The 27,259-nt window shown below is 33.4% G+C and overlaps 1 protein-coding gene across 1 annotated transcript in view; it reads right to left on the bottom strand.

Annotated features, from left to right (window-relative positions):
- Positions 1-22,464, bottom strand: part of LOC114329922 (glycine dehydrogenase (decarboxylating), mitochondrial) — a 28,236-nt gene extending 5,772 nt beyond the window's left edge. The window contains exons 1-5 of the mRNA XM_028279201.1: positions 22,165-22,464; positions 17,750-17,828; positions 10,699-10,865; positions 3,548-3,905; positions 3,097-3,485 (exon numbers count right to left, since the gene is read on the bottom strand). Coding sequence (XP_028135002.1) covers positions 3,097-3,485; positions 3,548-3,905; positions 10,699-10,865; positions 17,750-17,828; positions 22,165-22,353 — 1,182 coding nt within the window. The 5' untranslated portion in view covers positions 22,354-22,464. The remainder of the gene's footprint in view (positions 1-3,096; positions 3,486-3,547; positions 3,906-10,698; positions 10,866-17,749; positions 17,829-22,164) is intronic.
- Positions 22,465-27,259: the final 4,795 nt, after the last annotated feature.

Here is a 27,259-nt window from a genome sequence, read left to right as displayed (position 1 = left end):
ATTTTAATATGCAGTAGGTACTTGTCATATATTTTAATAGTTGATTGTGAATGAAAAGTAAGGCACAAGTTAAATTGTAAAATTCTAAGAAACTATGCTCAAGTAATGTTGATTGGATAACCGAAAAATAATATATGTTTACATTTTGAAAAAAAAATGCATGATAGGTTTGAAAATCACGGAGAAATAGACAATTAGACGACTAACAATTAATAAGTGAGTTATTGATATACTTCTGTAGGATTTTTGTAAACATTCAACATTTCATTTTTCTATAAGTTTATAGAAAATAGTAAAAGTGTCGGTGATAAATGTTTTAATAAACGAAAAATGTAAACTGCAAGTTTTAATCAAATTCCTGGTGCAAGCAATATTTCCCATCTTAAGGGGACACAGAGGCTGCTGCAGTGCGAGTGAGACGCATAGAACAGAAAGCGAATGAGTGGAAGGAGGAAACGGAGAAAACGGCCTCTGTCCCGCTTTAACTAATGACGAAATAATTTTTTCCCGATCGATATTCTTTGACGCGGCATCTACCAATCACAGAAGACGAAATGAGAAATTCTCATTTTTTGGCATTTTTACTAACAAACAATAATTATTGCTAATTTAAATAAACAAAAGGTGGACAATTAAAAAAAAATGCCTGGACAAGTGTGGACAACAGTTGGACAATCAAACGTATCAGTTTTTACGGCGTTTTTTTGACTTCGGGGTGTTGGGCCTTATTTCACGTTTTTTTAGTATCTCGTAAACAAAAGGTGGACAAAAAAAATTTTTGCTGGACAAGGATGGACATTTGATGGACAATCAAACGTGAAAAAAAAATCCAAAAATTCTCATTTTTTGGCATTTTTACTACTTAAAAACGATAATTATTGCTAATTTAAATAAATAAAAGGTGGACAATTAAAAAAATGCCTGGACAAGTGTGGACAACAGTTGGACAATCAAACGTATCAGTTTTTACGACGTTTTTTTTTTACCTTGGGGGTGTTGGGCCTTATTTCACGTTTTTTTAGTATCTCGTAAACAAAAGGTGGACAAAAAAAATTTTTGCTGGACAAGGGTGGACATTCGATGGACAATCAAACGTGAAAAAAAATTTCCAAAAATTCTCATTTTTTGCCATTTTTACTACTTAAAAAACGATAATTATTGCTAATTTAAATAAATAAAAGGTGGACAATTAAAAAAATGCCTGGACAAGTGTGGACAACAGTTGGACAATCAAACGTATCAGTTTTTACGACGTTTTTTTGACTTCGGGGTGTTGGGCCTTATTTCACGTTTTTTTAGTATCTCGTAAACAAAAGGTGGACAAAAAAAATTTTTGCTGGACAAGGGTGGACATTCGATAGACAATCAAACGTGAAAAAAAATTTCCAAAAATTCTCATTTTTTGGCATTTTTACTACTTAACAAACGATGATTATTGCTAATTTAAATAAATAAAAGGTGGACAATTAAAAAAAATGCCTGGACAAGTGTGGACAACAGTTGGACAATCAAACGTATCAGTTATTACGACGTTTTTTTGACTTCGGGGTGTTGGGCCTTTTTTCACGTTTTTTTAGTATCTCGTAAACAAAAGGTGGACAAAAAAATTTTTTACTGGACAAGAGTGGACATTTGATGGACAATTAAAAAAAAGAAAAATTTTTGAAAAAATCGTATTTAGAGGTGCCAACTTCACATGGCTCTCTTTCTCTCTCTTGTCGTTTCCCCATTACTGAGGATCGTGATTTCTTCCAATATTCCTAACAATGTTTCTCCATTGGTCTCTATTTTCAGCTGCTCTAAGAGCTTCGCAGAATGAGTTTCCAGCTGAATTCTTGACTTGGTCGGGCTATCTAGTTGCTGATCGTCCTCTTGAACTTCTCCCCGGAACGTTTCCAGAAACAATTAATCTCTCCAAACTGTCGTCACCTCTGCGAACCACGTGACCAAAGAATTGCAGTATTCGTTGCAGACATATTGTGGACAGCATTTTTTTCATGTTGAGTTGGTTTAGAATGGAAACGTTTGTCCTATGAGCTGTCCAAGGTATGCGCAGAAGAGTCCAAGTCTCTGCTCCGTATAGAAATATTGAGAATACAAGGGCATTCACCAGTCTCATCTTAATATTTTGAGAGATAGATCTGTCTTTCCAAACTTTAGTTAGGCGACTCATCGCATTTTTTGCCATACCAATACGTCTCCGAACTTCTGCTTCACAGTTACCATCGTTAGTTATACTAGACCCGAGATAGACAATAGTGTTTACTATCTGGTATTCCTGTAACATGTTAGTCAGTTGAATAGTGTCGAATCTGTCGACCACCATTATTTTTGTCATAACTTTATGGATTTTCAGACCAACTTTATTGCTTTCGTACTCAACTCTTCGCAGGAGATAGTACGGGTATCAATCCGCCAATGAACAAGCAAAAATGCTTATAAAGAGGAAGAAGAAGAAAAAAGTGCAGACTGTTTTCTTTGTTGTGGCATTCATATATCTTGGTCTTAGTCTTTTAAAATTTAAGTAGTAGGTATTACAAATTATCGTGGCCATCTGCTCTTAAAGCGTAGGATCTGTAAAGCGTTTTACATTAGTAAAGTAAGTTGCCATTAAGTCATTGAAATGTGATCAACTCAATTTGGATCCCACGTGTTGGGAAACCTGTATACTTTACCTTAGGGCATTATCCTGTTTGCCATGTGACCATCACAGGCCTTTTTATTGAAGTATGCACTTTTAAGGCATCTATATTTTATGTAAAGGGTTTTTACCCAGATATTTTCTTTTGTGGCTCAGCTAGCATCCAGTTTATCGAACACTGATGATTTTTTATAAAAATCGAAAACGTTTTGTTGTGAAGTAGCCCTTTTAAGGGATTTTTAATAAAAAATTTTATACCTTCTACAAAGGATTTCTTTCCAATTTTGTGATTCATGGTATACAGCCAACTACAGGAAAACTTTTTCTTTTCCTTGTGGATTTTACATTTATATCCAGAGTTTTTGAGCATTTGATCTATTTTACCATATACATATTCAAAATTCGTATCAATTTAATATATTTTAAGTTGTGATTTATAAACTTAATAAACTTACCAAAGTCAAATTATGTATCTTGGTAGCAATATCTTTAAGACCTTGAGGACCGTGATATACAGCAAACATAGCAGACATGTTGGCCAAAAGTGCTTGAGCTGTACAAATGTTACTCGTGGCTTTATCTCTTCTAATATGTTGTTCCCTGGTTTGCAAGGCTAACCGGTAGCCGTCCCTTCCAGCGGCATCTCGAGTAACTCCTATCATACGACCAGGCATCAATCTAACTAAAGATTGGTTGCAAGCAAAGAAACCGGCGTGCGGACCACCATATCCTAGAGGTACTCCTAGTCTTTGGGAAGTACCGACGGCAATATCTACTCCAACCTCTGCTGGTGGGCGAAGAAGTGTAAGGCTGAGCAGATCGGTTGCACAACATACCAAAGTACCTGCAGTAAACATTAAACAACGATATAGCATGATAACAAGATAACTGTGAAAACTAACATACCGTTAGCATGCGCATTATCAGCTACAGAATCAAAATCTAAAATATTTCCTTCCGTATCAGGATATTGAAAGAGAACACCAGCCACATCTCTTCCAGAAAAATCAGCTTCAAACACATCAACTACTTCAACACTCAATCCCAACGACTGGCATCTTGTTTGAATTACACTAATTGTTTGAGGGTGTAACAAGTGGGAAACAAGAAGCTTCTTTCTCTTGTTTTGTCTGTAACATAAAGCTAGAGCTTCAGCTGCAGCTGTACCCTCATCTAACAAGGATGCGTTTGCAACTTCAAGACCGGTTAGTTCGCTGACCATAGTTTGATAATTCAGTAAACTTTCAAGTCGACCTTGAGCAATCTGCAAAACGAAAAGAAGTTAATTTATTGAACACATTGGTAGCAAGTTTGAAAAATTATTCAGTTTTTGTTCGATATTACAGATAAAAATGTATCAAATAGCAATAGCTATGAAGTCATTGTTTCCGTTGGCTACTCTGAACGTTGAATATCTAAACTGTCTCAACTATCAATGAGATCACATTTACACGGTCGAACAACTAATAAAAAAAGAATGGCCAAAAATGGATCCGTCCATTTGGCTTTTGTAGATCTTAAGAAGGCATATGACTTGATAGCTAGAACCAAGCTATGGGAACCAATAGAAGACATCGAAGTTCGGCGAATATTAATAAAAGCAGTAATAGCACTCTACAAGAATAACAAAGTAGCTATCAGAACGGGCAACTGAATATACAGTCCATTTAAGACGACAAAAGGACTACTATAGGGCTGCTCCACATCCCCTACCCTGTTCAAATATTCCTGGAAAAGCTCTGAAACCATGGAAAAGAAAGTGCGAAGGAATGGGTATACCAGTAAGAATCGAATATACAGGGTGTAACAAAAATACAGGTCATAAATTTAATCGCATATTCTCGGACCAAAAATATTTCGATTGAACCTAACTTACCTTAGTACAAATGTGCACGGAAAAAAAGTTACAGCCCTTTGAAGTTACAAAATGAAAATCGATTTTTTCCAATATATCGACAACTATTAGAGATTTTTTATTGAAAATGGACATGTGGTATTCTTATGCCAGTGGTATTTTAAGAAAAAATGATAATGAAATTTGGACACCCCATAAAAATTTTATGGGGGTTTGGTTCCTTTAAACCCCCCCCAAACTTTTGTGTACGTTCCAATTTAATTATTATTGTAGCGCCATTAGTTAAACACTAGTTTTTAAAAACTTTTTTGTCTCTTAGTACTTTTTCCAAAAGTCAGTTTTTATCGAGATATTTGAATATTTGTCAAATCCACAACATATTTGTATATGGTAAAGTACGATTATGGAGACTTGGTAATAATATGAAAATTTATTTATGATTTACATTTTTAAGTATATTTTGAACCATATTAAAAAAGAAGCCACATCTCGATAAAAGATGCTTTATCAAAAAAATACAAAGAGGCAAAAAAGTTTTAAAAACACTGTGTTTAACTAATGGTACCGCAGTAATAGTTTAATTGGAACGTACACAAACATTTGGGGGGTTTAAAGGAACAAAACCCTCATAAAATTTTTATGTAAACATATTAAAAAAGAAGCCGCAACTCGATAAAAACTGCCTTATCGAAAAAATACTAAGAGGCAAAAAAGTTTTAAAAATATTGAATTTAACTAATGGCACCACAATAATAATTTATTTGGAACGGGCACAAAAGTTTGGGGAGGTTTAAGGGAACAAAACCCCCATAAAATTTATATGGGGTGCTCAAATTTCACTATAATTTTTCTTTAACATGTTCTTTCCATAAGAATGCCACGTATCCATTTTCAACAAAAAATCTCTAATGGTTTTCGATATATTAAAAAAAATCGATTTTCATTTTGTAACTTCAAAGGGCTGTAACTTCTTTTGTGTGCATATTTGTACTTGTACTAAGGTAAGTTAGGTTCATTCGAACTATTTGTGGTCCCAGAATATGTGGTTTAATTTATGACCTGTATTTTTGTTACACCCTGTATATATTCCCTAAAGTTTTGCTGACGACCAAAATAGTGATCGCACAAGACGAAAATGACCTCAGCTTTGTTATGAGAAAACTGGAACAGGAATATACAAAGAATGAAATGGAAATAAACCTAAAGAAAACTGAATACCTAACAACGGAGGATACAGAAATAAATCAGCTGGAAATAGACGAAGGTAAACAAGCCAAAGGAACAGACAAGTACAAGTATTTAGGTTTCATAATATCAAACAACATCATAATATCAGAACAACAAAATTTATATGCCATGAACACATATTTCAAAAAACAAGCAAACCGAAAATGGACGTGGATATCTCCCGATAAAAAGATAAAAAACGAGATCGATTACTTCTTATGTGGGAGCAAAGCCATTTTTGAAGCTGCACTGCTCTCAAGCAATTCACAACTGGCAGCGATCAGAGGAAATACGACAAAAAGACAAGAATGGATGACAGAGAAAATTTTAAGTCTCATGGAGGAACGAAGACAGTTTAAGGGAAAATACAAACAAAAATACAACGAGATACACAAGCAAATTAGAGATGAAATAAGGTCAGCGAAAGAAAACTTTTACAAAAGTAAATGTGAAGAAATTGAAGAACTGCAATTAAAACATGATACGTTTAACCTACATAAAAAGGTAAAAGAATTGGCAGGTATACAAAAAAGGAAGCATCCCAATCTGCTATACAACGCAAGTGGACAAATAATAACTGACCTACAAGAAAAGCTTACGACCTGGAAGAATTATATAGAAGAACTCTTTGCCGATGAAAGAGAGGATCATGATATTGGTAACATACAAGGTGAGGAAGGACCAAAAATCTCTAAAGAAGAAATATTATATGCTATAAAAACAATAAAAAATGGCAAATCACCGGGTCCAGATGGACTTCCATCGGAACTTCTTAAGCTTGTGGAAGATGAAACAGTAAATGTTTTGGTTGACCTCTTTAACTGCATTTATAAAACGGGAGAAATACCTAAGGAATGGCTTCTGTCAACTTTTGTGACTATTCCAAAGAAAACAAACGCAAAAATGTGCACCGACCATCGCACAATAAGCTTAATGGGACACACACTAAAAGTATTTCTTAAAGTGATACATACAAGAATTCACAAAAAACTAGACGCTGACATCAGTGATACTCAGTTCGGGTTTCGAAACGGGCTTGGAACAAGGGAAGCACTATTTGCACTTAATATCATGTGCCAAAGATGCCTGGATGTTAACCAGGATATATACATGTGCTTTATTGACTACAACAAGGCGTTCGATAAAGTTCGCCACGAACACCTGATGAGACTGTTGGTAGAGAAAAACTTGGATAAAAGGGACCTCAGAATTATTTTCAATATTTACTATAACCAGAAGGCGAATATTAGAGTAGAACGGGAAACAACCGAGGATCTCGAGGTCAAAAAAGGCGTAAGGCAGGGATGCATACTTTCACCAACCTTGTTTAACTTATATTCAGAAGATATTATAAACAGAGCCCTTGCTGACCAAGATATAGGAGTTAAAATAAATGGCACTTTAATAAACAATTTGAGATACGCTGATGACACAGTATTAATAGCAGAAACCCCGGAAGATCTCCAAACACTGATAAACAGAATAGTAAAGTGCAGCGAAAAGTTCGGTTTATCACTTAACATCAAAAAAACAAAAATAATGATGGTGTCGAAATCTCCACAAAATTTTTCTGACATAACCGTACATGATCAAAGAATTGAGCGTGTTAGAAAATATAATTACCTGGGAACTGTGATTAATGAAAACAACGACAACTCTGAAGAAATCAAGATCAGAATAGAAAAAGCTAGAGCTACTTTTACCAAAATGAAAACAGTTTTATGCGGAAGAGAGCTAAGTTTAAATCTTAAAATTCGCCTGATGAGATGTTACGTGCTGTCAGTTCTTTTCTATGGAATGGAAGCTTGGACACTGAAAAAGATCGATACAAGGAAAATAGAAGCATTCGAGATGTGGATGTACCGCAGGATACTGAGAATATCGTGGACAGAGAGAGTGACAAACATGGAAGTGTTGCGAAGGATGCAGAAAGAAAGAGAACTTGCGCTTACTATTAAAAAGCGCAAACTGCAATACTTGGGACATATAATGAGGGGACAAAAGTACCAGCTACTACAATTAATTATTCAGGGAAAAATAATAGGTAAAAGATCCATTGGCAGAAGAAAACATTCATGGTTGAAGAATTTAAGAGATTGGTACAAGTGCAGCAGCTGCCAATTATTTAGATCTACGGTATCAAAAATACGCATAGCCTTGATGATAGCCAAACTTCGGAACGAGGACGGCACCTGAAGAAGAAGAAGAAGAAGAGCGATCATCGTCTTTTAAGAGCAAGGATTGTTTTTAAACAGACCAAAACCCATAGAAACAGGCCACATAATTATAATCAGATAGATCAAACTAAAATCCGACAGAAGAGAGATGAGTACAGAGAAGTCTTAAGAGAAGAATTTGTAGGATATTATCAACAAGAAAATACCGACATGAACACAATTAATAAAGAAATGCAACGAAAGCTCTTGAAAGCAGGCCTGACTGTGTGCAAAGAAAACGAAAAGTAAAGAAGACAAAATAAGCATTGGAACAAAACGGTTGATGAAAAAGAGACGCCTATTTCTAAGTAAAGGAAAGCGAAACACCAACGGTTTCAAAGAATTGATTAAACAAATAAAGAAGGGAGTAAAGGAAGACTTAAGGATCTGCAATGAAAACAAGGTAGAAAAAATTATAGAAAAGAATCGAGACCTAAAATGCTTAAGACCAAACATAATAAAGCCTCTAATAATCTCATTAAAAGATAAAGATGGAAAAGAAACAAGAGAAAGGAACAAAATCCTAAAAGTTATACAAACATTTTACAGTGATTTATATTCCTCAAACAAAGACCTAGATAACACAGCAAAGGAAAATCTTAAGAAAAAGATAATAAATGTGAACTCAGAAGTACTCCCTAATATAGAATCCTTCGAAATAATACAAGCTATGGCACAACTAAAGAACAATAAGGCTCCGGGCCCAGATGGAATACTTGCCGAAATGTTAAAGGAGGGGAGTGAAATTATTCTCGAAAAATTGAAAAATCTTTTCAGCGAATGCCTTCACAAAGGAGAAGTCCCAGATGATTGGAAAGAAAGCTTGACAATAATTCTCTTCAAAAAAGGAGACAGGGGTGATCTGAAGAACTATAGGCCAATTTCCCTGTTGTCCCAAATGTACAAACTGTTTATGGGAGTAATAACTAATAGGCTATCGTCGAAGCTTGATAGCTATCAACCGGTAGAGCAGGCAGGATTCCGAAAGGGTTACAGTACAGCGGAACATCTTCTTACAGTCAGAACGCTAATAGAGAAAGCCAATGAATATCACTTGAATTTATACATTGGCTTCGTTGATTATGAAATGGCATTCGACTCCATAGAACTTTGGGTAATAGAGAGAGCTATGAACAACTGCAGGATAGATTCTCGATACAGAATGCTCATACATAATATTTATAAGAAAGCTACAATGAAAATACAAATAGATGAGAAAACCAAAGCTATACCAATGAACAGAGGAGTTCGCCAGGGAGACGTTATTTCACCAAAGCTGTTCACACTGGGACTTGAAGACGTGTTCAAAGACATTAACTGGGCAGATAAAGGAATAAATGTTAATGGAAGAAAACTGAGTCATTTAAGATATGCTGACGACATTGTAATATTCGCTACAAGTTTCGAAGAATTACAGACCATGATGACGCAACTATTTCAAGCTTCGGAAAAAGTAGGTCTTAACTTGGAAAAACAAAAGTAATGACGAATACACCGAACATTACAAAAATAACGTTGAATGACATAGATTTAGAAACAGTAAGCGAATATATCTACCTGGGACAGATAATGAAAGTTAATAAAGAAAATCAAACTGCCGAAATTACTAGAAGAATAAGGTTAGCGTGGGCAGGATTTGGAAAACTGAGTTGGATCTTGAAAAACACTAAAATAGAACAATATTTGAGAACCAGAGTTTATGATCAGTGTATCCTCCCTATACTTACGTATGGTTCACAGACGTTTACACTCACCAAGGCCAATATGGATAAAATAGTAAAGGCACAGAGAGCGATGGAAATATCAATGCTCGGGGTGAGGCTCATAGACAAAAAAACAAATACATGGATTAGAAGCAAAACCAAAGTAAAGGACGCAGGAGAACATGCTGTCAAATTAAAATGGAGCTTCGCAGGACACAATTCCCGACTGAAGGATAAAAGATGGAATCACGAAATACAACAATGGAGACCGTGGTTAGGAAGAAGAAGTAGAGGAAGGCCACAAATGAGATGGGCCGATGACATAAAGAAGTTTTGAGGACACAACTGGAAACAGGTGGCGCAAAATAGACAACACTGGATTGAATTGGGGGAGGCCTATGTCCAAAGTTGGATTACTGAAGACTGAAGAAGAAGAAGAAGAATATCAAACAAAGGAACAACGGAAAAAGATATAAAAAATAGACTAGGACAAACAAGAGACTGCATACGAAAATGTATTGAACCCGGTATTGTGGGATAAGAACATCAGCATAAAAACAAAAAGAAGAATATAATAGCACCATGACAAGAAGAACCTTCACTTATGGATGTGAAAATTTGATAATAAACGCTTAAGAAAATCATAAACAAAATAAGAGCAACAGAGGTGGAGTTCATAAGGAGAAGCTGAAGAGTAACAAGAAGAGATAGAATAAAAATAGAATTACAAGAATACATAGAATGGAAAATAGAACAAGAAGAGATAGAATAAAAATAGAATAAACAAGAAGAGATAGAGGAGTAAGAATTAACCTGGTATTGACATGTCAGAAGATCAAACCAAAAACGTTGGATAAACAGAATAACAGTGGAGTCCGATAGGAAGAAGGAAAAGAGGCAGACCCCAAATATCTTTCAGAGATAAAGTGGACGGAGTAATGGAAAGAAGAAATATGCAGGAAGGGAACTGGCAAAATAAAAATTACTTGAGAGAACGGTGGAGTGAAGGAATACAGTGGAGTGGAAATCCTTAGTATATATACATTATTCACTTACTTCTGGTTGATAAGGAGTGTATTGGGTAGTCCATCCTGGATTTTCAAATATATTTCTCATTATTGTGTGTGGTACACAGCAATTGTGATATCCCATACCTATGTAGGAGCGCCATATCTGATTTTTTTCGGCAATTGTGGCGATTCTTTTGATAAGTTCGTATTCACCTGCAAAAACAGATTGTGAATAAATATTATTTTTATGTAGTTACGTCATTTTATTAAGATTTATTGAGCGTATGTATCATCGGGAAAAAACAAAAAGTATAAAATATACTTGTCTGATGTTTCAGCTTCCATATCGGAAGACATTTTGAAAATACATTTTTTAAATTAAAACCCATATCGTATTTTATCACACATTGGAAGACAATTCTTCCCATAATTCTATCTTATTTACGTAGCGTAAAACAAAAATAGGCAAAAAATCAAAAATGCTGAGATTACTGTACGTATCTAGCTATCGTGGCAGCTTTGGATAATTAGAACATATATTGAAGAATAACGAGATTCCTGTAAACTTGAAGGCTAATCTTCAATGAGTTAACTTCAATCAATTCACTCAAAACGCGCAGGCCGCAGGACTGAATTAGATATCAGCTGAGTCGGTGAAGGGTCTAGAACGGGCTAAGCTTGCGTGGCTTCTGAAGCACTGCTGTAAGCACAGATCTTTCCTGAGCCTTGGAGGATATCGAGGATGGTACTGCTCTCCACAGCTAGTGAAAAGTATCACTCCATCTGTCTATCCGTGCGTCGGTAAGCTATGATTGCTAGCAGGCCTGGATGGCATGATTGAGAGATCAGGAGGCTTATCCCCTAGGCAATTTGAAGTATTTCTTGATGAATGCTAGTATGCTAGAATGCTAGCATAGCTGCTTAAAGTTCTAAAATTAGCATATATGCTAATATAACAAATTTTTATACCATTTAAAGGGTTCATACTCAGGTATTTTTTTGGTGGCTCCGCTTGTGAGCAACCAGTTAGTATAACCAACTTTGCTTTAACCTTGGTTAAAATTTTAAATATTAACTTTTGTATTCACGAAAACGGTTATACTTCCTTTTAGGTTCTAAACACTGATGGTGATATTTTAAATGTCGAAATCGTTCTGTGAAAGACCTTAAAGGGATTTTAATAAATTTGATACCTTTTATAAAGGATTTTTCTTTAAATTTTTTGTGATTGATGGTATATATACAGCAAGCTACAGGAAAATTCTATCCTTGTGTATTTTATTTTTTTTTATCGCAGCCAGCGCCCTAATCGGCTAAGGGGATTACTGATCAGACCATCAGATATTGTTATATAAGTATATTTCTATAGCTCTTTTAATTTATATTTTATTGAGCTCAATTTGTTAAGCAATTTTGATACGTTTTCTACATTTAACATAACTCGTAATAAACTATAGTTTATTAATCCACATTTTCGTCATTCAACAAATTACGATAAGTGCTTAATCTTTTCCCGTGCATTTAAAAATAGGTTGTTATTCATTAAGACCCCCTGTGAACAAATCAAAATAGTGTTATCACCATGACCTTTCACAGACATTAATAATACAACTAATATAACATCTTTTGCTTATCTTAAATGAACTAGTTGCTATTTGCATAAAAAGATACAGTTAGCGTAAATTTACAAAATAAAATTGCTTATATGATCTTTTTACTAAACGCATAGTATTATACCAAAACCATGTATAATATGGTAATCAGACAGTGACAATTATTTTACAGATTTATGTACTAAAATTAATGAAGTTCATTTTCAAGGTGGCAATCTGAATTTAATAAAAGCATAAGATCAACATTATACGCAATGTCTTTTGGGAAAGACCAGATGGGTGAAGGTCTGTAGGACGGCCTAGAACAAGGGGAAAAGATACTGTCAGAGAATATCTAGAGAAAATGGAAGTGAGACAATGGGAAATGGTGGCACACTACAAATATGGAAAGCAATAGTAAACGCGGCAAAGACTCACGAAGAGTTGTAACACCATTGGTGATGATGATAAGATCAACAAATAGATAAATAATTAAAACATAAAATTGAGGAACAAAAATATCAGCTTATAAAAATAAATTTCAAGGTGGTTAAGTTTTTTCTCATATTTAAACTTGAGAGCGAGAGCGTATCGAATAAATTTTGAAAAAACAATTCGAAGTTTGATTTCCGGAAAAAATTTCTGGTTACGCCTTTGTGGTTTCTATTACTTGCAAACCAAGCGAATGATTAATTAACGAAGACAAGGGGAGGTCTAAAATTTGCACCTCACTACCTGCCTATTCACATAGCAAAATTCCAATGATTATTTCATTCATATGAGATTGTGACCAATAGAAAGCTACAGAAATCTAAATTAAACTGATTATTTTTTGATGATTTTAACTTCCAATCGTATAGTAAGATATTTGATCACGTGTTTAATTCTGTCCAATCAGATTAAAATTATACTGAGAATTATCTACTGTAGAAAATTACCGATAGAATTTTTTAAGTTTTTCCGATTGTTTCTGTTTAAGGCTATGGGTATAATTCGCAAATATTTTACGTGTATCCCTACTTTTTCTGTCTTTACACGGCAAATTACGTGTAGTAAAATTCACACTGGTATGGACATGTAAACATTACTAAAATGTCATTTTACTTGAAAATGTCATCATTAATTTAAAGAGATGGATTTTGAATGTTCTTGGATAACTGTTATTTTTATAATTGCAAATTATTAATTCAGTTAATAAATGTGATAATTTTCTCACTTACTATGTATTCAGTGATTGTAATAATTTATTTGTACAACAAAGACTAATACTCAATCGAAAAAATAGAAAAAGTGTTAAAGTGATTTTTTAATAATATATTGTTATGGAACGCTTACAATTTTGAACATCTTTAACAACAAAATACTTGGATCACAGAATATATTATCCTGATGTATTCTCTGCTTGGATCTTCCACAAATAATACACAATATTAGTACATTGTTTACCGGGTAGGAAAAGCTTAACATTCCTGGACGACTGTGAAGATTGCTAAGTCGAGGCGCAAGCCGAGACTTAGCAACACAGAGTCCAGGAATGTGGCTTTTCCTACGAGGTAAACATACTATTTTTCCGCAAATCGTTTAAAATTCGACAGATATTGATTGATTTAAAAAAAACACGATAATTTTATTCCCAAATAAATGGTGCTTTGAAATTCCTAATAAAATTACTTGGGTTACTATGGAAACGTATTGAGGTTGAATTGTCAAACTTGACAATGTTTTCTATCATTTATGTAGAACACTAACAACTGTACGGAAATATCATTTCCTTACAGTAAGGAAATGACATTTCCTTACAGTAAGGAAATGACATTTCCTTACAGTAAGGAAGTCCTGACTTTTTCTTCAAGAAATTTTGACAGGAATGTCAAAATTTCCTGGCGATTTGCGGAAAATAACTTTTTATTAAGTTCACGTCTTAAATCAATTATTTATCAAATACATTATATATCAATAATATTTAATCAATAACTCAACATATTCCCGATGCAATGTCAAATATTTAAAATTGTCACTGATTGTCAGTGTCTGACTGAATGCTGACAATATTATATTCGGCTGAGTGCGTTGTATTACCACGGCATTGTGTTTATTTTTTTCGAATCCTGAAAAAACCAATAAATATTTTTGAAAAATTTAAACGCAGAATGAAAGACTAAATTATTACCGAGGGCCGAAAGTCCCTTAGAATAAATAAAAAGTTTATTTTGAATAATATATTTGAAATTAAAAATCACACTAAATTTTCTCTTAGTTTTTCACCCCTGTAACTTATTAAAATAAACATTATAGAAGTTCTCAGGGACTTTCGGCCTTCGTTATTAACGTGATCTTTCATTCTGCGTTTACATTTTTCAAAAATACTTATTAGTTTTCTCAGGATTCGAAAAAAATGCATCCCCATTTGAATAGCATTGCAGCCGAAAATACGTACCGATCCTCTTAATGGCAACCAGTTTCCTAGTTTTGACAACTGTCACATTTAAGAAAATATCCATAACATATGTATTAAAAAATAATCTTACGAATATCACACGAGAGTAAGAATAAATAAGAAAATAATGCTTCACTTTTACTCAAATTTTGTTGTCATTGGGCAATAGCCACTCGAGCCCTGCGGGCTCTCGTGTCTATTGCCAGACAACAAATTTTCGAAAAACTGTCGCATTATTTTCAATTTATTCTCACTCTCTTGTGATATTATACCCGATAATTTTTGATAATTTCCCGTCGTCAAGTATATTATGTCAGATGCCCTTCGTTGCTACGAAAAAATACATTCAGTGACATTAATGGCAATAATGTTTTAAAAATTATAAAAATTATTGACTTTCAACCGTTAAATATGTATAACAACTGTGTGTTTTTTTTTGGCACAGGCTTTTGCCATTCAGCCAGTCACAACTTTTTTAAGTTCTTCCTAAAGCAAAGAAAAGAAAGTAATTATCACAATACCTATTTGATTATCAGTAAGGAACTGTGTGTTTAATTGTACTAATTTGTATTTACATAAATAAATTACAATAAAATTTTGGTTTTGAACAGTTTTATTCATGAAAGAATCGCAACAAATTGCACTCGATCTCTAAAATTGATATAGAATTTTAGAGCTCTTGTGCAATTACTACTGATAATTTCAAAAAATTCGGGATTAGGGAGTATATGGAAAAAACAGGAAATGGGAAACAGCATTTTCATTACTGTGTTAAGATGAAGAAGAATTCTTAGGAACAGTTTTACAGTTTCTTTGCAAAAAACACTACTCCTATGAAAAGGCAACAGAAAACCAACTATACTCTCGAGTAAAGTCATCATAGCATCAATTAGTGAAACGAATAATATTACTAATTATAGGTCTTTTATATTGGTATCTATTAAAGGACCCCGCAGAAACCTTATGGGAAATGGCTCTCTGTCAAATGCTCTGAAACTTTGGGTTCTGGTAGTCCTTGATGTGTAGAACAAAAGACTCAATGGGCGCATAGCTCCAAAAAATCATGGTTTTTAGACATAAGCCTCTGAAGTTATAGGTACAGTGAGGATGTTTGAGTTGGAATAAATTCATTTTCTCGAAAATGGGCGACTCTAGAGATAAATTAGGAAGCAGATCGATTTTTCTTTTTAAATTATAATTTTTGGCATATATATCATACTTAGTGTGACCAACTAGCCCGGAAAATCCGGGACATGGCCCGAATTACGAAGTCGTGTCCCGGAGTCCCGGACAAGGCTTCCGGGCCATCCGAATTTTCAACGTTTTGGTAAAATTATATTTTGAAATTTTGAATAAGTACGTTATTCTTCTAATTCACATCAAATTGAATTGGTAGGACGAAAAAAAGTCGACAATTTCCTCTAGAGTTTAATTCTAAAAACGCATGCATTTTATATCGCTGGACGGTGGACTTCTTTTCGTTTTTGTATTTTAATTATCATATAGCGATACGCTTTAATTACTATTTTTGCTAATTTTAATTTTAATATTTTTTCTCAAAAACGAAACAACGTTAGTCATTCGAAATGCACATTCAAATACAAATGTTAAGAGACATGGCTTTACGCTGTCACATCTGTTTATCGTCTGTGCGGTGCAACAAGCTGCACCCTCATTAATTAAGTACTTTATAAGACAATTATTGTGTCAACAACTCACTTAATGTATTCGAAATTGTTTTTCTTAAAACTGCAAAAGTAGACGCCAGACCTAGTGATTTATTTGCTCATCTGGTCAGGGGAAAAGGAACACAAACATTATTATCGTTTGTGGTTTTTTTTCTTCAGTCACTACACAGCATGTGAACGATTCACACACACACACACCGACTCGACCCTCTCCGAGAGACCTAAACGAAACACATTTTCGTTACAACAATAAAATTACCGTTCGTTTTATTATATTCATTTTTAATTAAATTCCGGCAACTCATCCATCGGAATAATCGTCTTTTGAAATAAAATGGCCCGATTTTCATTGAAAAGTCCCGGATTTCAGGTATTTTTTTCATCCTTGTCCCGGATTCGACTTAATTGGAGTTGGTCACACTAATCATACTAGTAACGTCATCCATCTGGACATGATGACGTAGCCGATGATTTTTTTAAATCAGAATAGGGGTCGTGTGATTTGCTCATTTGAAAGATTATTCAATTATCTATTCAGGAATATAAACATTAACATAATTATTTATACAGGGTGTACAAAAATTTTTTTCGAATTAAATTAATTGATACAAAAAGAAGAATGCATGTAATTTATTAATTCGAAATATATTTTACTGTTGTCCGAAAACAGGAAAAAATGTTTATTTGATAAATAAATATTGTTTTTCGCTTAAATTCAATATTAAAGCTGCTACCCACATACCTCTTAGCAGTTTGAACATTTAATTTAAGCGAAAAGCAATGCTTATGTTTCAATTTAACATTTTTTTTCTGTTTTCTGACAGCAGTAAAATGTATTCCAAATTAAATAAATTATATACATTCTTTTTTTTGTTCCAATTAATTTAATTAAAAAATTTGGGCACCCTGTATAAATAAATAGTTTAATGTTTATATTAGTGAATAGAGAATTGAATAACCTTTCAAATGAGCTATTACACGACCCCTATTCTTATTAAAAAAAATCATCGATTGCGTCATCACGCCCAGATGGATGACGTCACTAGTATGATATATATGCCAAAAAATTATAATTTAAAAATAAAAATCGACCTGATTTGTAATTTATCTCCAGAGTCGCCCATTCTCGAGAAAATGAATTTAATTTAACTCAAACGTCCTCACTGTACCTATAACTTCAGAGGCTTATATCTTAAAACCATGATATTTTTTGGAGCTACGCGCCCATTGAGTCTTTTGTTCTACACATCAAGGACTACCAGAACCCAAAGTTTCAGAGCATTTGACAGAGAGCCATTTCCCATAAGGTTTCTGTGGGGTCCTTTAATAAGATACAAACTTATTTTTAAAATTTGGAATTACATATATGAATAGACTTACTAATCGGAGGTTCAATATCTAATCTTCCATCCAGTCTGATTTTTTTAGGAACAGCTTTGTCGGTCAATTCATTTAAACTCTGAAAGAAAAATATTAATATAATAGCCGAAACTACAGCTTCTGCAAAATTTATGTTAATTAGACTAACGACTAGATACTAGATAGCTACCTTCAAGGGTTCGGATTGGATGCAAAGGACATAAGAATTATCGCCAATCTGTATTGGAACCTCACACCAACAGTACGTCTTCAAAATTTCAACGAAAGAGAAGATTTCTCAAAAAGGAGTAAGGCAGGGTTGTACACTGTAAACTGTCTCCAATGTTGATTAATTTATACGTCGAAAAGGTCTTCGCAGAAGCCGTGGCAGACTCTAATTAGGGTATTATAGTTAACGGCATATTTATTAATAACTTCAGGTATGCCGATGACACAGCGATAGTGGCAGATAACATTGAGGATCTTCAATGTCTTTTAAACGATCTAACTCTTGCAAGTGAAGCTCGTGGTTTGAAAAAAAAATATCAAGAAGACACAAACAATGCTTATAAGTCGAAATAAAATTACCCCAACGCAAAGATATATGTCCCTGGAGAAGAAATCGAAAAAGTCAGGCAATTTAAATACTTGGGTTGTCTGCTAAACGAGGATTGGGACCCTAAGACTGAAATAAAGAGTAGACTAGAACAAGCCAGAAATGCTTTTTTGAGACTTCGTAAACTAGTGACTGATCGCAAGTCGGTTTGATAGCAAGATTGATCGGATCTCAACCTCCGCTAAAATGTTAGGTTTGACCTGTTCTCTTGTATGGAATGGAAGTTAAAGGCCATCTCCAATGACAAACTTGAAGTCTTTGAAATGTGGTGCCTGCGTCTTATGCTTAGAATATCATGGACGGACAAAGTCGGAAATAAAGAAGTTTTAAGAAGAGCTGGCTTCCAACTTTTTAATTATGTAAAAAGTAAGAAGGCTGCCTACTTGGGGCACATATTACGAGGAGAACGATACACGACGATTCAGCAACTGATACTCAAAGGAAATATAGAGGGCAAGAGAGTTTTGGGACGTAAAAAGATGTCATAGATGCGTAATATTCGCCAATGAACAGGAATCCACAGCTATGAAATGCTTCGCAATGCTGCTAAAAATAGAATGATTTAATCCTGACTATCTAACATCTCACCTGACAAGACAATGTACGGTTGGCGCCTATGTAGAAATGCACGGCCCATTAAGAAGAAGAAGACTAACGACGGCCCGTTTCATAACTTTTTACAAATATATAAGAAACATTGTGAATAAAATTGCAGAGTTAGAAGCTCAGATAACAAACAGGAGATACATGGCAATACTATATCATACAAGAAACAAAAGTAGGTATACCTACTGAGAAATGCAGTATTAGAAATTAACGTTAGCAATATCCCATTGACAGCTTCAATTAGGTGGTCAATCTTCTACTTTTACTTTTAGTGTGTTGTTCTGGTAGATGTTCTCGATCGTTTAAATTATTCCTGGCTGGAGGTACCTCTCTTGAGTGGAACCAACGATGGCGATTGGTTTTTCCATTGCTACATACGCAACTGAAACATGGACTCTCAAAAAATCGATAGAAGTAAGATCTAGAAAGGAAGGAAGGAAAACAGAAGAATTATACGTTTGTTCTCGACAAAACACCCAACTAACATGTCAATTCTGGAAGAGCGCCATATAAAAAACAGGCTATTAAAAAAAGTAAACCGAGCAAACCAAATTTACTTCTGCCACATAGCCAGAAGAACGGGGACCATGAAACTGTCGGTATTAGAAGGAAAGGTACAAGAGGGAAAATCGCTTCTGGCGGGAAAATCCCTTCATTTGACAAAGGATCTAATCTAATGTAGACAACAAGCTAACAATATTTAGAGTGCACACGCCCTAACAAGGGCTCAAGGAATTAGGACTAAACAACAGCAGAAAGGATAGGAAAAACAAGGAGAACATTTAGACAAATAAACCTCATCTAAATAGATGATACTCAGAAATCTCAGATATGTAAACCATAAGCATCAAATATATGTATTATGTTATACTTTGGAGGAAACTAAACAATACATAAATATAGTAAAAGACAATATAGTGTAGGAAAAATAGACACAAGTCCGGATTTATTTTTTTTATGATATATCAAGGGGTGCTTATTATGAGACTAACGTTTTCTTAAAAAATTTCGCCACGGAACCCCCCTTTTCATCCCTTTAAAGAGGGTAATTTGTGGTTTTTGCAAAACATAGTCCTTCCTGTACGTTTTGCAAAAATGTATGTAATAGTAAAATGAAGAGGACTATATTTCCTACTATTTATTTCCCGACAGCATATGTCTATCACCCACCGTTTAGCGGGGGTGGCGCCCCAACGTTGACAGATTAAAAAAAATGTTTTAAAAAAATTATTTTTCCCTAACTGTAATGAACATTAAGAAGAAACCCTGCGGAAATTAATCACAAATAAGTGGCTGATTTTTTGGTATAAGTTTCATTTAAGGGCAATTGAAAATTTTTATTTGCAGGGTGTTACATTTAAAAAAAAACCATTTATACCATCTGAACCGCCTATGCTAGAGTAAAAAAATTTTTAGAGATTATCCACGTACTGGTGTCATTTACAAATTTCTATAATGTATCCCCATTTTTTTTTCGGAACCACCCCAAAAAAGGGAGAATTAATAAAGAAAGTGATTTTCTTAGAATCCTTCACACACCATGCCCTTTATTAAAGTGCTTCATATATCATTTTGTGCACGTTTTTATTACCCATGCATGGACACAAAAAGCGATTTCTTGATGCAAACCCTGTAGCAAAAAAAAATAAAGGGGGGGTTGAAAAAAAATTTTTTTTTTGCTTTTTGACCCATATGGACATAAATATATATGATTGTTGCAACATCTCTGCGAAAACTACTCCTATCCTTGAAAATATACTGCAGAAACTACCCCTATCCCTTGGAGAGCATGTTTTTACTATTTTCTCGTTACCTATGCATTTTTTTAAAACAAAACTTATACAGAATTAAAGACCAATATTTTCTCTACAAATAAGGTCCTCTGCATTTTTTTTGTATAAGCAACCGTTACGGCACAGTGGCGCCGTAAACCACAGAAATGCTTTGGCGGGCTCCAGTTTTTATTTTTTTTTTTCGTCACCTATTCATTTTATTGATAACGTACTTATGGAAAATAAAAGAACATACTGTCTGCTACACGTTATGACCCATGCATATTTTATTTTCTTTGCACCCTAAAGCCACAGTGATGACCCAAAATCAATTTTTGATTATTTTTTTTTTATTAATTCTCCTCTTTTTGGGGTGGTTCCGGGGAAAATATGGGGGTATATTATACAAATTTGTAAATAACACCAGTATATGGATAATCGCTGAAAGTTTTTTTACTCTAGCATAGGCGGTTCAGATGGTATAAAAAGGGGTTTTTTAAAATGTAACACCCTGTAATTACAAAATTTGCAGTTACCCTTAAATGAAGCCTATACCAAAAAATCAGCCACTTATTTGTGAATAATTGTCGCAGGGTTTTTTCTTAATTTCCCTTACAGTTAGAGAAAAATAATTGTTTTTTAAAAACATCTTTTTTAAAAATTTGTCAACTTTGGGGAGCCACCCCCACTAAACGGTGGGTGATAGACATATGCTGTCGGAAAAAAATAGTAGGAATTATAGTCCTCTTCATTTTACTATTAAATAAATTTTTTGCAAAACGTACAAGAAGGGCTACGTTTCGCAAAAACCACAAATTACCCCCTTTAAAGGGATGAAAAGGGGGGTTCCATGGCGAGATTGTTTAAGAAAAAGTTAGTCTCATAATAAGCACCCCTTGATATACCAGAAAAAAAATAAAACCGGACTTGTGTCCATTTTGAGAGGTTTAACCTCTGTTTCCTACACTAATAATAAAAAAGGCAGAATTTAAGTCAGAGATCATTGCCAAAAATAATATTAACAAAAGAAAAAGAAAATTAACGTACAAATGGACAGAATAACATAAGAAACAAAGTAGACGAAAAATGTTAAAACGAGTTATGTGAGATGAGGAATAGAACAACGGTGATAAATGGAAAATATTGAACGAGCAAAGGCAGAGAAAACTATAATAAAATTGAATTTTTCAGATAATAAGACATAAAGTTATATTATTAAAAAAATATATCCATAGAATAAATCTATTGTAAAACGAAAAATAATTTATTAAAGTACGAAAAAGTTACTTAATACTTTTTTAACTTCTTGACTAATATATAATAAAGAATACTTATTAGTCAACTTTTATGTTAGATAATAAAAAATATTTTATATAAAAATATTTTAAGTGGACTTTTTAAAAATATTCTAAGGTGCTTTTTGGTTGATTGAACATGATTACCTTGAATCCCAACGTATCCAGCATAGTACTGACATCACTCTCCCTGGGCCCGATATGTCTGGCGGGAAAATCATCGTTCCTGGGAAACAACGGCCCTTCTGGCCGAGGAGGTCCAGCACTAATATACCTTAAATTTTTTAAACTATTCCATTTGGGGAAAATATCGCCACGGACTACGATTTTATACATCCTCCAACTTAATGTCTTGTTAATAGTAATTGAAATAAATCACTTACAAGACTACTTGGATTATAAGAAAACAGTAGGGGTTATAGGTCACAATATACGCTTTAAGAAGTTGAGATAAAAATATTTTTAAAGTAAATACGCTTTCTCAATTGTTGATAATGTTTGGCAAAGTTTTATTCGGTGATTACGTGAAAGTAATGAAATAGATAATTATTTTTATGTGTATTCTGCAGGGGTCTGTTTTTATTTTTAATCCTAAATAATATTTAAGTGTTATCTATTAATGATATTACAATATATGTGACATTTTGACATTCAAAATAAAAAAGCGTTTTAAAAAACATATCTAACACCAAAATAGAGAAAAATTCATAATAGTAAAACCACTCAAAATTACTACAATTTTGTTATTTAGCTTAATGCCTCGACAACCAATGGCCATAAGCACGGTACAGTTCATTTTGCAATCAGATACCTAATATGTGTGTTGAGTAAATGTCTTGTTACTTTGAAAAGTCGGCTGCATTGTATTTACAAAGAGATGCCAATTGTATCCGAACGTCGGCGGTCTCTCCGGTCAGTACGGATCCCCCAAGGATAGAAACTATTTTCATTTATTTATTTGTAATAAATAAAAAATTTCCTGCCCAGAAGAGATTTTTTCGAACTCACAGTCCCTGAATCCAAAGGTAGGATCTCTTACCACTAAGCCACAGAGGTGTAGGTAAAAATTTTTTAAATTTTCCAATTTACACTTTTGCGTTACCTATGTGTATATTTGTATTATAGAGACAAACTTAAGATCAATAGCTAGAGAAGAAATAAGAAACGGAAAAAAGGTTCAAATAAAGTGCAACAAACTAATAATAGATTGATGACAAAGTGAAGAAATGGAATAAAAATAAAGCGACTGGAAGAAAGCTTATAACCGACAATTCAAAAAACTGATAAGCAATAAAATGTACATTAATAAAAAAGAGATGATGGACTTAACAAAAAAGAGAGAAATGTGCGCGAACACAGGGAAAATACAAGACAGAAAAAGGAAAACAAAAAAAAACAAGACAGAGGAAGGAAAATAGTACAGAAATAGACACGAGCAATACCCCACTTATTGAAACATGGAATGTAAGAACATTATACGAAATAAGAAACTTAGAATAATTTGTGTATCAAGAAATACTTTAACAAAATTTGTATTTAATAAAGTAAATGAGGAAGTAAAGTAATGAGGAAGAGAAGGAAGATTTCTATGAGCAACTCGCCAAGCAACATATATGACAATGTTGATAGTATAGTAAATACAGAAGATATATTAAAATAATAATTAGAGACATGGACGCCAAAGTAGGGAATGATAATACATGGCATAAATCATTTATAGGAAAGGAAGTATTAGGAAAAAGAAATGATAATAGAAGTAGACTGATACAGTTTTTTTAACAAAATTAGAGCGAGATTATAATAGGTGGAAGTTTAAGAAATAGTTTGGAGTAGAGTTTAGAAATAGTTTAAGCGCAAAAAGATACAGAAGAAAACGTGGAGTTCTCCCGGCAGAAGGTACAACAATAAAATCGATCATGTGCTGATCCAGTCAAAATGGAAATGCTGGCTACAAGATGGGAGCAGATATGGGATCAGACAACATGCTAGTCAGAGCCAAAAGAAAGATGACAATAGCCAGAGACAAAACCCCGAGGTAAACAGAAGAACAAGATACAATGTTGAAGCTCTTAAACAAGGAAATGTAAGAATCGAATTCACAGAAAGACAAAATAAACCTAACAGCAGCGCCCCAAAATGAGAAAACAGTGGAAGAAATATGGAGGAACTTTAGGATATAACGTCAAAAACTGCAAACGAAACGATTGAGATAAAAAATGAAAAACAGAAAATGGATAACCCGAGACACATTACAACTAATAAAAGAAAGAAAGAAAATCAAAGAAGAAATGTTACAAAAGGAAACAACCTAAGAAGGAAAAGCGCTAGAAAGAAAATACAAAGGAAAATATAGCAATTAAAAAACAAGCCGGAAAATATAAAACAAATTACATACATGATATGATGAAAAGGTCAGAAAGAGCTCAGACCTCAGAACACAATACACCGTCTACGAAATTTGACAGGAAAATACTATAAAGTAGTAAACAAATCAAAGATAAATAGTAATAGACCGGGCAGAATCGTCGCCCCCGCTAGCGCAATTATTCCGATTCGATTTTTTTGCACAAACTTACTCAAAAAGAGGTCTTTATAACATATCCACAGGGTGCCGTGGTCGAAAAATTTTTTAAACATTTTTTTTAAACAAATTCACAAAAATAATTTTTTTATTTTCAAATTTTTTTTTTAGATAATTTGGGTCATTCTGAGCAAAAAAGGTCTCTTATTATTTTTCTCTAAAATTGACTGTTGTCGAGTTATACGCGATTAAAAATTTGAAAAATGCGAAAATGGCCATTTTCAAGGCTTCATAACTCGATCAAAAATGATTATTATGAAATTCAAAAAGTGACAAAATCAAGATTCAAATACCTTCTTCATGGTTCTGAAGAGATTTTTGTCATTAATTTATTATAAAGCTGTTATTTTTAGTTATTAACAATTAGAGCTATAGTCTAACTGTATCGTCGCCCCCGTTAGCGGAACAATTTCGATCAGATTTTTTTGCACAAACTTACTCAAAAAGGGGTCCTCATAACATATCCACAGGGTGCCTTGCGGTGCCGTGGTCGAAAAAATTTTTAAACAATTTTTAGACCACGGCACCGGCCGGCACCCTGTGGATATGTTATAAGGACCTCTTTTTGAGTAACTTTGTGCAATAAAAATCTAATCGAAATATTGTTCTGAAGCTATTTCCTTGTGGCATTTTTATGATTAATTATTTATATGGGAAATAAGCCACAATTAAAATGAAAAAAATAATTTTATTAACGTTTCGACGCCCAAATCGGGTGCCGTTGTCAAAATACAAAATATTACTAAAATAAACTAAATTGTTGTTGCTAAGCAAAAAAAATTCTTCTAATAATTTATTTAATCTCACTCATTTATATTGGCAATTCAGACATATATTATACATTTTAAAGTAGAAGACTTTAAAATGATATTGCCAATATTTATGAGTTGCGTTCCTGGGACGACTTACTGAAAGATAGTTCATTCGATTACATGAAATTAACCCCAACTCAAGAATATCCGTCATAAAAAATTATAGCATGTGATATGTCTTTAAAAAGACAACCAAATGCAACGACAGTAAAATTCTCGCGTTAGAGACTTCATAGTAAATCACAAGGGAAAACCAGGAAAAACCCTGTGATACTATCCCGACATCGTAAGTATTTGGTCTTACATTAATTTACTCTCAAAAAATAATACCAAATTCTGACTTGTAACATGTTTAAATTATAAATATTATTAATAATACTAGATATATAAGTAATACTAAAATATAAAATATGTACTAGCTCGATATTATTGACTTGGTATTTTCTTTCTATTGACTTCCTCTTTCAGTAAGCAAATTCCTCGGTAGAATGCAGTAGGATGTGGTTACCCATACTGAAAGAGGAAGTCAATAGAAAGAAAATACCAAGTCAATAATATCGAGCTAGTACATATTTTATATTTTAGTATTACTTATATATCTAGTATTATTAATAATATTTATAATTTAAACATGTTACAAGTCAGAATTTGGTATTATTTTTTGAGAGTAAATTAATGTAAGACCAAATACTTACGATGTCGGGATAGTATCACAGGGTTTTTCCTGGTTTTCCCTTGTGATTTACTATGAAGTCTCTAACGCGAGAATTTTACTGTCGTTGCATTTGGTTGTCTTTTTAAAGACATATCACATGCTATAATTTTTTATGACGGATATTCTTGAGTTGGGGTTAATTTCATGTAATCGAATGAACTATCTTTCAGTAAGTCGTCCCAGGAACGCAACTCATAAATATTGGCAATATCATTTTAAAGTCTTCTACTTTAAAATGTATAATATATGTCTGAATTGCCAATATAAATGAGTGAGATTAAATAAATTATTAGAAGAATTTTTTTTGCTTAGCAACAACACTTTAGTTTATTTTAGTAATATTTTGTATTTTGACAACGGCACCCGATTTGGGCGTCGAAACGTTAATAAAATTATTTTTTTCATTTTAATTGTGGCTTATTTCCCATATAAATAATTAATCATACTAATCGAAATAGTTCCGCTAACGGGGGTGACGATACAGTTGGACTATAGCGCTAATTGTTAATAACTAAAATAACAGCTTTGTAATAAAATAATGCCAAAAATCTCTCCAGGACGTTGAAGAAGATATTTGAATCTTGATTTTGTCACTTTTTGAATTTCATAATAATTTTTAATCGAGTTATGAAGCCTTGAAAATGGCCATTTTCGCATTTTTCAAATTTTTAATCGCGTATAACTCGACAACTGTCAAGTTTAGAGAACAATGACTAGAGACCTTTTTTACTCACAATGACCCAAATTATCTAAAAAAAAATTGTGAAAAATGAAAAAATTATTTTTGTGAATTTGTTTAAAAAAAATTGTTTAAAAAATTTTTCGACCACTGCACCGCCCGGCACCCTGTGGATATCTTATAAAGACCTCTTTTTAAGTAAGTTTGTGCAAAAAAATCAAATCGAAATAGTTCCGCTAACGGGGGCGATGATACAGTTTGACTATACCGCTAATTGTTAATAACTAAAAATAACAGCTTTGTAATAAAATAATGACAAAAATCTCTTCAGGACGCTGAATAAGGTAATTGAAACTTGATCCTGTCACTCTTTGAATTTCATAATAATAATTTTTAATCGAATTATGAAGCCTTGAAAATGGCCATTTTCGCATTTTTCAAATTTCTAATCGCGT

This window comes from Diabrotica virgifera, chromosome 2 (assembly GCF_917563875.1).
Source record: "Diabrotica virgifera virgifera chromosome 2, PGI_DIABVI_V3a".
Classification (NCBI taxonomy): Eukaryota; Metazoa; Arthropoda; class Insecta; order Coleoptera; family Chrysomelidae; genus Diabrotica; species Diabrotica virgifera.
The sequence above is the reverse complement of the archived record's forward strand: the minus strand, read 5'-3'. Positions and strand labels throughout refer to the sequence as shown.